The sequence below is a fragment of the Mya arenaria genome, chromosome 10 (genome assembly GCF_026914265.1).
Source record: "Mya arenaria isolate MELC-2E11 chromosome 10, ASM2691426v1".
NCBI classification, from domain to species: Eukaryota; Metazoa; Mollusca; class Bivalvia; order Myida; family Myidae; genus Mya; species Mya arenaria.
Window position 1 is genome coordinate 39,635,474 of NC_069131.1, and position 14,791 is coordinate 39,650,264.

The window sequence follows — 14,791 nt, forward strand, 5'->3', positions numbered from 1 at the left end:
ACTTGCAGCTCATCAGACGGAACATGCAGCTGCAGGAGAAATTATAGTGGTAAGCAATGTGAAAACTGTACTGCAAGTCGGTATGGAGAAGACTGTTCAAAACTATGTAGTCTTGGATGCTTGAACAGCACTTGTTCGTCTACGGATGGACAGTGTGATTGCAGGGAATTGTACACAGGAGCTAAATGTGACGTGTGTGACGGTTGTTTGAATGCATGTAAGTTCTGCTATTCATGTTATATAAGAAAGAGCTGATTATCTCCTACAATCTGTTATGATACTAGATTACATTGATTATTTAAGACTAGGAGGTGTGATAAAACAATGAACATAAGGTAAACGTACATTTATTTTCTTTGAAAACAGATGAAAAGGTAATCATGTCATCATTTTTATTTTCCTTTTTATTATGCAGTTAAATGAAAATGTAATAATAAAGATACCCTTTAACATTCCTTGTTTACTGTTTCGTTTCTGTAAATTAAGGTAATAAAATTAATAAAAGTGTTTTTTAATATTCGCACGTCATTTTTTATGCATTATTAAATTAGAATATATTATGACTTACCCGACAAAAAAGCCAAACATGTTCTTTGACATTTATATTTAGCTGACTGGAATAAACCGACAGAGAGAGATAAACAAAACTATGGTGCAGCTGTTGGGGGAGCAATTGGTGCTCTTCTTGTAGCAGCAGCAGTGGCTATATTTGCTGTCATCATTCTAAAACGAAGGTATAGTGCAAATATGTCAATTTATAACGAAACATATTCATATTTGGTTCTTACAAACTTGCATATTGAACAAAATAATTAAACTTGATAATGTATGCAGTTACTATTAAATTCGTAATATCGTGTCGAATATTTTTTTTCATGTTTGCATTTCAAAGAAATGAGTTATGCTGCAAAAAGCCACGAGATGAAGAACTCAGCGAAGAATCACCTGAGCCAGTTGTGTACGCTACAGTGCAAAACAGAAGTAATGTGATATTGTCCTTTTAGTAATACATATTCAACTCATCATTAATATAATTATGTTTAAGTTTTGCAATAACACCATTTAAAAAACTACGTAGTTGCCATTGGCAAAGATCTAATGAGCGTCGTTTTTTGAAACCAGTTTTATAGTCTAAAATCCTGTGCTCAATCTGTTTTTCCAGGACACACACCCGATCTCGCTCTACAAAGGGAGTCAAGTCATTATGGCCGTCAGGCACAACAACCTCACACTTCATTTACTGAGCACCATGCTGAAACTGGTAAAATATTCAAACTTAAAATTATTTGTTGGTAGTTAAGCTCGACTGTAAAGAAAGTTATACGCTGAGGCATTGTTCTGGGTATATATTAGTGCCGATGTACTGTCTTTGTGAGACCGTACCTTGATGGGGCTCGAATCCACGACATTTGGGTGAGAGTAAGGTACTTAATCATTAAAATACAATCTCGTATGATAAACCTGACCGGTAACATTTTTCAACAACTACATATCCCGTATTCTATGTGTTTAAGATATGAGCAATGTCAACATGTATTTACCTTGAAGGAAACAACTTATACGAAGACATTTCAAAAGCAACTAATGATTCAAACATCGAACAAGAAGCACGACACAGAGTTAACATACGAACACAACACGTTGAAATGGTGATGATAGAGGAAACTACTGAAGATGATTGCCTTGAGATTGGTATTCTTTACAATGTACAATAGTTTATTATGTGTTTCATTGTGCAAAGAATATGCTGTCACTTTTTTAATGTTCGCTTTCTGATGTGTGTATTTTTTTTTGCTCGGCTTAAAAATGTCAGAAATAAGTAAGTGTTTTTTAGACAAAAAACATACATCCTTAAAGACGTACACTTGTACAGTGTGAACTTGTTCACTGTTATAATAATTCCATAAACATCCTTTAGATGAGGACGACCAAATAGCTCGAGCACTAGCAATGAAGTTTGAAGAGAAGGGCGCTAAATATTACAACAACGCTGATACAATGAATAAACAAAAAGTCGCTGTTTTCAGCTTAACGAAATACCTGATCGAGAAAACTGACATAGATATTGAAGAAGAATTTGAGGTAAAAAACATTTTTGTGCACTGAAAACTATCCTTCATTCTTTAAATATTTTATAAATGTGTTAAATCATTGTTTTCCGAATTAAAAATCCCCAAAACATTAGACAACTGCATAGCACACTGAAGTAAATTAGAATGTTTAAAATTGACAGACAAAGTGCATAGTTATGACTGTTGCAGTTTTCTTGCAGAAATTTCCTTATGGATTGACAAAACCATACGCCGTGTCGCAGAAGCACGAACATATTCAACGAAACAGATATAAAGGGATTTATCCATGTATGGTTTGCCTTTTAATAGCATTTGGCGTTAAGGAAAATTAACATAAAAATGCATTTGGTTGGACATGTTTATCTCTTCCTGTAATCGTGCTGCATGTCTACAAATATCCCATGTTTTATGCTTCGATGTATATACGAGTCATATGCTATTCTAGTTTCAATATTTATTTATATGAATTGATCAAAATATAGATTCATCAATCATGAGAATGTTTATGTGTATTGTCATTGAACACACAATAGTATCTTTTTACAGACGACGACACAAGGGTCAAGCTACGCGACTTTGAGACAGATTACATTAATGCTAGTTTCATAGACGTAAGTGAGCCGTAATTTGTGATTCGTGTGTGTTGCCCATATATCTTCATTTTATATAAGGTGAACGATGCTTATTTTAAACATTAATTTAATGACATATTCAATATACAGTATTTTAGTATCTAACAGTGTTTTTGTCACATAGAAGGTGAAAATTGTCAGGTACTTGACTTAACTCAAACAATATACGTTTATTTCAGGGCTATAATAAACGACATGCGTACATTGCAGCCCTAGGTAAAATATGCGCTTTCATTTATTTCAAATGTTTGACTCATAACATATTATAGTTTAGACAATTAAAAAGTCACTATTCGCCAACATGATCAAACGAGTTTTAACTGTGAAAATATGTTTACAAGTAGGTAATTTTGTCCTTTAAAGATTCTTAAAACTGCCTAAAGTGTGCCTTACAAATAATTACATCATTGAGTACATGCCTTCTTCAAGGCAGCTTGTTATCAACATTTCTGTATATATACTTGAAGGTCCCATGTCAAAGCAGCTCGGGGATTTCAGTCCATTTTGGCAGATGATCTGGCAAGAGAAAGTGGAAAAAATTGTCATGTTGACCAACCTTGTAGAAGATGGAGTAAGATGTTTGCACAACACATACACTTTAAAGATTCATTTGAAATCATCAGTTTAAATCCTTGTTTTAATCGCGATAATATTCAACAGATATGGCATGAAAGGACCCTTTATTAAAACATCAAGTACACCCTATGTTTTATTGCTAATGCCTATCAATTAAAGCCCATAAACGTTAACTAAAATTTTGCATTGTTTGCAGAAAGACAAATGCGAGCAATATTGGCCACATCCTGGAACCAGTAAACACTACGGAATGCATTCTGTTTCCTGTCTGAACGAGGATGAGTATGCCGACTATAAAAGGAGGGAATTCACTATTTCAAAGGTTTTGCTATTGAAACTAACGACAGTATTTTTATTATATGATTATGTTATTATAAATTATAGCTTAGCAGTTCTGCACTATTTGTAAAAGAATCATCAAATGTAATCACAATCCTACATAGAATAAACGCAACACTTTTCGATGTCTTCTACCATAGACATATTGGCTGACAGTTAATTTCAGTAAAAAACTCATTTTGTTTAAAAAGATAAAACCGCCCATCCGCTTATATTAAGTTTTGTTACGTTTAAAATTCATACGAACGAGAAATATCTTCCTTGTTGTGGGACTAAATCGATACAATACACATAGTCAAGATAACTTCAGTTTGAAAAGAGTTTAAATAAAACTTCCTTATTCCATGTTCATGCTGTAAAACATATCCTACATTCAAATTCTTAAGTTAAAGTTTAACAAACAATTGCAATGTGTTAAAAAGCGACAAAACGATGGTTTCATTGCTTATGAAATAACATTAACAGAAACGTGTCCCCCGGAGCTTTCTATAGAATCATTATTACCGTCATAAAAACGTATCATCTGAAATGTCAATGCATTATTAATTTGATTTGTCAACTCGAGCTGCGAAACACATATTGCATATACATCTATCATTTAGTGACAATTATGTCAACAATAAAGGTTACACGCATAATAAGTGCTTGTTTATTGCAAATTGTCAAAGGGTGTCGAGACCAGAGAACTTCATCACCTTCACTTTACTTGCTGGCCTGACAAAGATGTGCCGGAGGAGGTGACAGGAATCGTTGAGTTCAGACAGAGAGTGCAAAATATACCTTGCCAATTTGATGGTCCTGAGCTCGTTCACTGCAGGTAAAATATGTCTTATTTGGACTAACTTCAATGTTAACATATATTAGTAGCATAACGCAACCGTTTCGAGCCAACTTGGCCTCCATATGTTTTCTTCTATTTAAATAGTTTTAAAACTTTTTTTACGAAATAATAATTGTTAGTATGTTAAAGGGTATGTTTGATATGACAGTGCATTCGTATTACAAGCAAACGCACTTGTAAATGAAATAATGTATTTTGAACAAAATTTCACTATTGTCAAAAAACAACATTTGTCATTTGCTCATTCAGTGCTGGAGTTGGAAGAACTGGAACATACATCGCTCTAGATATTTTGACAAAGGAGGGAGAGAGTGAGGGGTCAATACACATCCCTGGCTGTGTGATTAACATGAGACACGATAGGGCCAACATGATACAGACCACGGTGCGTTATGAAATTATATGTATTGTTCAGTGCTTAGATTATGTTGCCATTGCCCTTAGTGCCAGTCATGATATGTGTGATAAGAAGTAGATGTTATATTTTTGTTGTATAATGTAACATATCTCTAATAGTTGTCTCGCTGAGGCTGAACAAACCATTTATTATACAATCAAGTTGGCATTCTTTCATAATTATCTAAATTGCCTTTGAACTATATACGTATATACCTTCAAACTGGAATCCGGTATAACTACTGAGTTACTAATAGCGTTTTCATATTTTTAACGTCTACTGAAAGTGTCTAAACAACAAATTTTTAGTTTTTTTAGGCCCTTTATGTTATTGTCGCTGTTTACTGTTTGAAATGTGATTTCCGCCCCCTCCAAATATTTGTGTGTGTTCATTAACAGTTATTTCTCTATTAAAAGACCCCAAAACCATTACATCTTATTGAATTCTGCTTAAATCTGTGAACTTATTTTGAGTATAACAAATATCTAGTTCGTGGTGAATGTTTTTATTTAGAACCAGTACAAGTTCTTACATAGAGCGCCCGTCTGCTCACTGAGCGATATCAGCAAACCAATAAGAGGGAAATATTTTCGTCAATACATGGGGCAGATGAGTGATGAAGACTTCAATGGACAGTTTCAGGTTAGTTGTTTTTTTTACCCTGTTTGATACTTACTAGCATTGTTATTCTCGTTATAAATATTCAAATGCATTCCCGGTAAATGAAACACTATTGTTCGTTTCTTTGCTCACTTCCCTGATTTAGTACAAAACCAGATAAACGTAAAACGTTTTAAAGGGGCTGTACTCCGTATGATAAAATAGCGAAAAAAAAGAAAATTGTCGAAAACTGACATAAACTTGGCATCGATGTGTACAATGTATTGAAACTTACTAACTGAAGTACCACATAACTTACAATTTATTTAAGTTTATCAGTTATTTCGTATTTTTCCATTAAAAAAGATTACTGGGTATCAATTCAATTCAAATCATTTATTTGATAAAGGCCACCGGCCCAAAACAATCAGTATATACAAACAAACACAAATGAAACAATTTACAGGTGAATGGTGAACACAAGTTACATGTGAAAATTATTTGGCATAGAATATATGTAGTGATAAATGTGCATATAATACCATGTACAAAGTAGAACAACCTTATATATAGTTATGAATAAATATATATCAGTATGGTGTTTTTCAACACTGTTATGGTAAATTATTATTTACAAATTCTTCCCGCAATTTTAAGGCATAGAAGATAAACATTGCTAAGTTATTAACAGTGCTATCTGTTGTTGTGTTCAGTAAGAGATGAAATTTATGCATGTTCGGATTATTGTAATACTTGCTGGGGAGATATTTGATCCTCAGATCATTGAAAGTAGTGCATTTCATTATGAAATGGTACTCAGTCTCAACCTCTAATTGACATATTTTACTAATTCTATGTTCATAGGGGGTATTATAATATCTGCCTGATTCAACTTCTAAATTATGGGCGGACACCTAAGCTTAGCTAAAGCACTTTGGAACTTTCTTAATTTTACATTATTTAAGTATGGTGCATGTCTATAATCCGTGTTCAGATTTCGGAATAGGCTAAGTTTATGAGATTCTGATATTAACCTTGTCCAATCTTGCATGTATTGGTCTTTAAGTCTTTGCACAATGTTGATCAAGAATATATTTTTATTTTGGACCAGTTGATCTATCCATACATAGCTATACCCCGTCACATTTAATATATGTTTAACCCGTGTTGTCCAGTTACTGTGCCCAAGTTCGTCCATATATTTGAGCATATTATAAACAAGACGCACAAATAAATCATTTGGCATATGTAGTATCTTAAGCCAATATTTTATTACTTTTTTCATAGTTTGTATATACATCGGAAATCTTCCACAATCACCAAGAACTGCTATGTTGTTTTCTGAGGGACACACATATATCTTTTACACGCGTATATTTGGACAGATTCAATTGTGTTACGTTTTTCAGTACCCCATAATTCTGAACCATATGTTAATATTGGCGCATTTTTGTATCAAAAATCTTAAAATACGATTTTTGGTTAAGTTGGCCAAATTTGTGTAGTTTTGATAGCAACGAAATAAGTACTCGCTTCCCAGTAGTTGCCTGTTCATTTGCCATTCTTGGGAATGATAGTTGTTGTGAAAGGATAACACCAACATATGGGAATCCGTTTACAACTTCCAATCGTTCCTTATTAAATTACCACTTTTCAGTCTTCGAAAGTGTGCCCCCATTTTTGTAGACCATGGCTTTTGTTTTCTTAGTATTGACTGTAAGGTAAAACTCCTGTGTAAAATCTGATAGTTTGTTAAGTATTCGTTGAAGGCCTACTACAGTGTCAGCCATTAAAGCTAAATCGTCTGCGAATAGTAGGCATAATATTTCTCGCCAATCATGGAAGAGCTGAATCCCTTTTAGTTCGCTATTCTCTATATGTTTAACAAACTCATTGACAAAGAATACGAACAATATCGGAGAGCAGAGGCAACCTTGTTTTAAACCGGTTGGGCAATCAAATTCATTTGAATTGATGTTATTATTAGATCGGACTCTGGCTCTGACTTTAGTATACATTGCTGTTAGGGATTTATATTATCTACCGTATACAAGATTAGATGAAGGGATTTCAAATCGACATATGCTACGTACATTTTACCCCCCTTTCTGCTCAATTTATTTTCAATTAAACTCTGTAAAATAAACGCGTTATCAGTTGTACAGTACCCGTCTCTAAAATCAGCTTGTGGCTCTCTTATTTTGTCAAAAATATTCGCAAAAAAAGTCAATCGTCTATTAATAATACTTGTATAAATTTTCCCTAACACGTTGAGTAATGATATACCTCTATAATTGCCGGGGGATGTGCGCTCCCCCATTCTTGTATATAGGTACGATTATTGATTCACACCATTGATCTGGGAACTGGCCCTCCGTAAATAATTTGTTAAAAATTGTCCGTATAATCGGTAAAATTAAATTAATTGAATGAATATAGTACTCTGGGATTAATAAATCATTTCCACCGCTTTTACCCCGTTTTAGGTTTTTTACTGCTCGTAATATTTCATCATCAGTAATTTCATCATTAAACAAAGTATCTGCTATATCATTGCTGAACTCAAGATTGGTTGGTTCAGGCAAGACATTTTCTTCATTTATATTACTTTTAAATAGGTTTTCAAAGTGCTCTTCCCATTGTTGTATTGATATTGGGTTACCACATTCGGTCTGAGTTGTCATTCGTTTAAGTTTTACCAAAAAGTACTTTGACCATCGCATGTCGATATAAGTTCATTTAATTCTTTATCATAGAATGTTTGTTTTTTCTTGTCGCATGTATTTCTAAACGCCCGTTTTGCTTCTAAGTATTTATTTAGATTTGCAATTGTGTTATTTCTTCTGAATAATCGCAATGCTTTATTTTTAAGGTATTTCATGGATACACATTCGTAATCAAACCATTGGGGTTGTTTAGTATTTCGTTTAACAAGCTTTTTTTGCACAAACCTCGCCGCATCTTTTGAGATCAGCATTAAAATCGTTTATTACCCTAGATATGTTTTTATTCCCGTTATTAATTTCATGTATATATTGTTGGGTATAATCTTGATTAAAGCAATTTGTAATCTGATTTCTAAATTCTACTGTGTTACCCTCACTAAAGTTGAACTTCTTAAATGGTGTAGAGTCTATGTTGACCTCTTGTATATATGCCTCACATTTAAATGAGAACATCAGCGGCATATGGGCTGAATTACTCTGTTCACTTGTATAGAAATTTCTAATAGTGTTAAAAATGTCGTCAGAACAAATAACGTTATCGATAACACTGCATCCATTTGGACCAATGTATGTGTAATCTCCCTTGAATTTATCAGCAAACAGTCTACCGTTGATTATCTTTAAACGAAACGTTTTGCAAAATTCTATCAATTTAAGGCCAAAGTAATTAGTCTTAGAATCTAGTGAAGATCTAGCAGGAATGTGTGAATCATCTAAAATATCTTCATATGGTTCTAAAATGTTAATATGTGGGTTAAAATTTAGTGTTTCAGTTAACGAACCAGTACGTTCATTTAAGTCTCCCGAAATAATGAAGTTATTACCAATGTCAATGTTATACTCTTAAAGAGTTTGTTCTAACATATCTATACCTTTGTTAAATTTGCCTTGGTAATAATTTGACTGCTCTAGTGGTAGGTATGCAAAACATATTATCATGTCAGTATTCCTATTAATGACTGTTTTATCTATCTTTATAAATATAGCAAAATCGCAAGTATCGAATATTTTTGAAACATATTTTGAAACTCTCTGATTAATATATACCACAATACCTGACATTGCTCTACCAAACACAGATCTTCTTATAGCTTTACAAAAAAGACAATCAAAATTTGTAAACAGTTTTGGTAAGTTATCCTCTGATTCTATCCAGGTCTCTAAAAATGCAAAGATATCTAAGCTAACTAAAAACTTAAATAAATCGTTGTCAAAAACAGTGTTGGATAAACCATCTATATTCCAAACAACTATCTGTAAGTCTCTTTTATGCGGGCCTTGACCTTCTTCCAATTTAGTCAGATCTGGTTTATCAGGCACAGTTTGAGCGTCTGTGATGACTATAGTGTCCATGTCCTTTTCCTGATTCTGTGTGTCATGCTCATCTGCTTCCAGGTTTGCTGTCCCATTCAGTGGTCTGCGTGCTGTCTGTCTGTCTAACTGCTGTCTTAATTACGCGTTCGCTCTGTTTAGTCTGATGCGTGTATGTTTCGTCGACGAATTTCAATTCACCCTTGTAGAATAAGCCTTTTGGCCTTGTCTGCGAAGAGCGTTCAGTTTTATTCGCTGCTTTTTCGTAAGATCGTTACCAATACGAATGTTGTCAGGCCGAAGGTTACTTCGACCCCTGAAAACCCTCACCTTGTCGTCATCCTGTCGTAGAGTAACAATTGTCAGTGGTTGCCTACCCTCTTTTACCTCGCCTACCCACTTAACGTACTTTATATCATCGTCATACCATTTCTCGTCCGGGCATGCCACTTTTAAAATATTATCTTTAAGAAATCAACCAGGTAGAATTCATTCCATATGAGTGCTTGGCTGAGATTCGTTACGAAAAAAAAACTTTTTTTGGTGCCAATCTGGTTTACAGTCCCTTTAACATATTTGTGATAACAATGGAAAAAACAACAAACAGTTCTTCTAATGTGGTTATGCAGGAGATGCAAACCGTTTTTGGAAAAACATCAGATAATGAACTGCATGCCGTTGAGGAGAAAAAGAGAATGAAAGGCAATTACAGACCATTTTCTGATATACCAGGTACATTGTTGTTTCTTAATATAGATAATACACACCCATTTTTCAGTGGTCAAGTTTAAGCGGTAACTTCAATATTGAAGATGATGTATAATCATCAATATATTTGACTGAAGATATGTACCAATTATGTACCAATTATCTTAATACATATGTATTTCAAAAATCTTCCTGAACATTTTGAGATAATTACCTCAGATGTTTTTCTGACTTTTGGATGCTTATATATTCAAATTATGCAGAACAGGCTATAACATGCTCAAATTCTAGTACTTTTACTAGTTCTATTTTTTTTTACTTTTGGGTTTTACGGTTCTTATTTGTACACATGCACCAACCAAAGGAACACTGCGATGCTTCTATAATGTATATTTGTATCGACAAAAAAAGGTAAAACAAACTAATTTGGTGCAGAAACGGGACTCATCTCAGCTGCATATATCAAATCGGCATGCAATGATTTTTCTTAATTCTTGGGTAATATTTGTGAAGTATATTAACATCTTATAAATTTTAAAGACTTTGAAAAACATTGATTCACATTTGTCAACATTGTTATAAAACATGTTGTTCTCATATTAAAAATACTCGTATAAAACTGAACAAAGTAGCCTTTAATCAAATACCTAAATTTATGGTTCAACGTTAACGTATTGGGCCTGATAAATGTATATGAAACCATCATTTTTATTCATTCTACATTCCTCTCGTGAAATGATGCTGTATTTGCCGTTAAAATTTTAATTTGGTCAAAGTAAATCATACTATACATATTTAAGCTGCATTAATGGTATATATTGCAGGAGATCGCAACAGACCCTGTCTGTTCCTCAAGAATCCACCAGGAGCTTCTGGATATATGAATGCAGTTTACATCGATGTGAGTAGCATTCACTCTTTAATTTCCTTACATGAATGCATGTTATATACCAAGTGTGCGTAAAGTTTACACTCTAAACTAAAGGTACACGACAACAAGAACTAAAGTGTATAAAAAAGGCTAATAATAAATAATGCAGGGCATCTTTATATGTTATTGACAGTATCTATCAGCCAGTCAATGATGTTCTTTCTTTTTTCAGAGCTTGAAAGCTAGAAATCGCTTTTTGGTTGTACAAAGTCCTACGAAGGATAATGTGATTGACTTTTTGACACTACTGTACCAGGAAAATTGTATATGTGTCGTAAGCTTTGAACTTCAACAGACAAACAAAAAGTATGGTCTACTTACATGACGATAAAAATTAATGGTTACACGTGTTTTCATTTACACAACACAATACAAGTAGTTATTTATTTTTATGAACTTAAATTATTCTAAATTATTCTACTGTTGTCCTATGAGTCCGACCTCATATGATAATAAATGAAATGCTTTTTTTCAGAAACCAAATGTCGGATCGTATTATCCTGCCGACAAGCACATTTTGAAACAGGGAATGTTTCAAGTCAGCTGTTCGATTAAAGAAAACAAAGGCTATTGTACAAAAAGACTCCTAACAGTCAAACAAAATGACACTAATGGGGTAACTATTACTTAATTGTTATTTTTATCAGCGAAGTTGGAAAATGTTACAGATGTTTAACCTAAGATTGATTACTTACACAACATCATTACCAACATTTTTATGAGTCTAAAAACTAAACTTTTAAACAGCAGCGTTCCGTGACTCACTTTGAATTCAATGCATGGGATAATACCAGGAATATCCCAAGGTCAGCTAAGGATTACCTTGACCTTATTCGAAGCGTTGATGCCAACTTAAGAGAATCTTCTAACCGAGGCCCGGTTCTTGTTCACTGTTTGTGAGTATAACATTTAACTTATGAATTTATCTTCACACCTACACACGCCTTAAAATCAAAACTTTTCAACAAGCATTTTGTGTTTTAACGTTATAATTTCTATTCTTCAACAATGTGACAAGGTGAATTTTGACAAAAAACTACCCCTTGAGCCTTTTAAATGAGTCTGTAGTGTTTCAAATACCTTTACTGTCAAAGCAGATTCTCAACGAAACGCAGACTGGCGTAACCATTCTTTATGTGCACTCGAAATATATCTTTTTCAGTGTTTTTGGGAACCATTATATTAATTTTAACATCCTCTGCGTATAAGCATGTATTAATGTATTGGTAACTACAGAGAAAGATTGCAGATATTTAACTCACTATGATCTTGGCAAAAGGTTTAACGACGAAGACAAAATTATTGTTGCAAAGCAATTTTGCCAGTCAAAGCTTAAAATGACCCTGATCAGTTATCATCAAGATTTATAAATACTTGTGTATTATTTTATTTAGTATATTCTTTGTCTAATCTTATACCATTTCATTGCAGAGACGGGGCGGGCAAAAGCGCCTTGTTTTGTGTTGTTTCAATTCTGTTGGAAAAAATGGACATATACCAGGAGGTCAGCGTTGTTAACACAATTAGGAAAGTCAAGTCAAGACGGAAATCAGCAATTCCTAACAAGGTAATGTTTAGAACTATTGATGATAAATATAATTAGGCAATACGTCTAAAACATACTTTACCATTCTTTGATCTGGTATGCTGGATGAGTCGGGGACCAACTCAAAGGTTCTCCTTTCTAGACGTTTGTAATCTGACATTTTAACAATATATTTGGTTTATTGATATATTATATAGCAAGTTATATTAATTATCTGTAACTAGTTGATGGCGTACACGCATTTAAGGAGGTTATCCATTTTGTTCGGTTGACACAACTACAAGTATCTATGACGTATCTTCGTACCTCTTTTGTAGTCCTCAGTACCTGTTTTGAAATATTCCTACACTCGTTTACACGAATGTTGTTATTTATCTCCAGGAACAGTTTGAATTCTGCCACGAATGCGTGTTGTCCTGCATGAAGTCATTTGAATACAGCAAATATGCAAATTTCACTACTAGTATGTCAAGTGCACCAGATGCTTAAACAAATTGAACAAGCAAGAGAAAAATCGACAACAGGCGAAATGAGATTGTGTTATTATTGTAACCAATATATGAAAAAACCTGCGTTAACTGTTCATGAGAAAGGCTGATCCACTGATTCTTTTTCTAAGAATGGGACAAATTCATTCAAAACGATTGCCAATACTTGTACATAAGTAGTATTTCGTGCCTGGATGTAATTAGATATATGATGGGATTTCTATCGTTTGACATCACAGTTTGATAGTGAACTCCTAATATAAATATTCCTATATAATTCAATTGAATCGATAAACGCTGTATTTAGATAAGCATGAATTTCGACAAACTGGATGACAGTGTGAGCTATCTTTTACCTACTTTATCACAATGTTTGCCTATATGTAAGCCGGACAAGTTGGCCGGCTTAAAGGACGTTGAAAATGAAAATATACCCCTTTGACATTTCATAAGATTTTTTTTATGATTTTTATTATGTTATTTTTTGTTTGTAAATGATAATATTTTTGTAGAAGGTATGACCTTTCTTGTAACAATGTGAGGTGTTCTAATGTAGATGTGAAACCCAGATTGTATGTACTGCACTAGTTCCATAAATTACCTTCCCGGTGCCATAAAACACAACATTGGTACATAATACTAACATGGAGCTCCTTCCTGTTTTTGGCGGGTTCCCCAACATTAATTAACGCACTTATTATACCTGTCTTTGTTGTGGCATTGTTTTATCTCTGTGCGTGTTATTGGTCTGATCTAGGATGTATGTCTACCGGACTTGTTCCTGTAGTTTCTTACTTTCACCCTGCCTTTGCATAATTATAGTCAGTAAACTTTAAACGATAAATTATCGTATTTATTGAACACAGACATGACGCGTTTGTCTGTGATACATTTCTGTCTGTATCCCTTTATTATAGTTTGGATCACATTATTTCAGAACATATAAATACGGCCCTACGAAACCGTCTTAGGACTCGACATTCAAAGGAAACATGCCGAAGGGTAGATACCGAGGCAAACATCAATGTACAAATACATGTATGACACGTGACTGTCAATCGTGATAATTATTCATTATAGGCACAACATAGAATATGTTAATATTGATTCTTTTATATAAACTTACATGTATTTATATAATCAGGCGATGTAAGGGTCCTTATGGGAAAGTAAAGAGTCTGTAATATACAAGTCTATGTATTATTCTGTTTTGAGTTAAATTATCTAATATTACATAATTAAAAATGACTTTTGTTAGTCTCTTACATGTTTCCTGTAAGTTGACGATACAAGAGCGCGGATTAAAGGCAGAGAGTAATATTTCAACTGTGGAAGTTTGGATGTACACCATTTTGATTATTCATATTTGTTCAAATGCTTTTATTTGTATTTACAAATTCATCTCTCTTCCTGTTTCACTAAACAATTCACTCTTCAAAGGATAGGAACACAAAAGGAAACTTGCGAACAATGAAACATAATATAAGGAAGATCAGGAAGTATGTGTATATCATATGATGTTTTAACAACTGAAACAAAAAATAAACCTTAAATATTTACTTCTGCCTTCATTACATGTATAATATAATATAAAGGGTTTGCTTAAAATGAATCGTTTATAGTT

At 33.5% G+C, this 14,791-nt stretch overlaps 3 protein-coding genes across 3 annotated transcripts; all 3 read left to right on the plus strand.

The window, feature by feature from the left end:
* Nucleotides 1-1,847: 1,847 nt before the first annotated feature.
* Nucleotides 1,848-4,111, plus strand: LOC128204693 (receptor-type tyrosine-protein phosphatase epsilon-like). Its single transcript, XM_052906092.1, has 7 exons — nucleotides 1,848-2,082; nucleotides 2,273-2,360; nucleotides 2,619-2,683; nucleotides 2,884-2,920; nucleotides 3,172-3,275; nucleotides 3,477-3,602; nucleotides 4,085-4,111. Exons 1-7 carry the CDS (start codon nucleotides 1,951-1,953, stop codon nucleotides 4,109-4,111), a joined length of 579 nt encoding a protein of 192 aa, XP_052762052.1. The 5' UTR covers nucleotides 1,848-1,950.
* A 169-nt stretch (nucleotides 4,112-4,280) lies between these two features.
* Nucleotides 4,281-11,458, plus strand: LOC128204694 (receptor-type tyrosine-protein phosphatase U-like). The gene is made up of 6 exons (XM_052906095.1): nucleotides 4,281-4,436; nucleotides 4,710-4,845; nucleotides 5,371-5,499; nucleotides 10,124-10,226; nucleotides 11,027-11,103; nucleotides 11,306-11,458. The coding sequence occupies exons 2-6, from the start codon at nucleotides 4,810-4,812 to the stop codon at nucleotides 11,456-11,458; spliced, it is 498 nt and encodes a 165-aa protein (XP_052762055.1). The 5' UTR covers nucleotides 4,281-4,436; nucleotides 4,710-4,809.
* Nucleotides 11,459-11,614: 156 nt separating this feature from the next.
* LOC128206195 (tyrosine-protein phosphatase non-receptor type 20-like) lies at nucleotides 11,615-14,726 on the plus strand. Its single transcript, XM_052908497.1, has 4 exons — nucleotides 11,615-11,749; nucleotides 11,881-12,029; nucleotides 12,565-12,700; nucleotides 13,061-14,726. The coding sequence occupies exons 1-4, from the start codon at nucleotides 11,663-11,665 to the stop codon at nucleotides 13,166-13,168; spliced, it is 480 nt and encodes a 159-aa protein (XP_052764457.1). The 5' UTR covers nucleotides 11,615-11,662; the 3' UTR covers nucleotides 13,169-14,726.
* The last annotated feature ends 65 nt before the right edge of the window (nucleotides 14,727-14,791 follow it).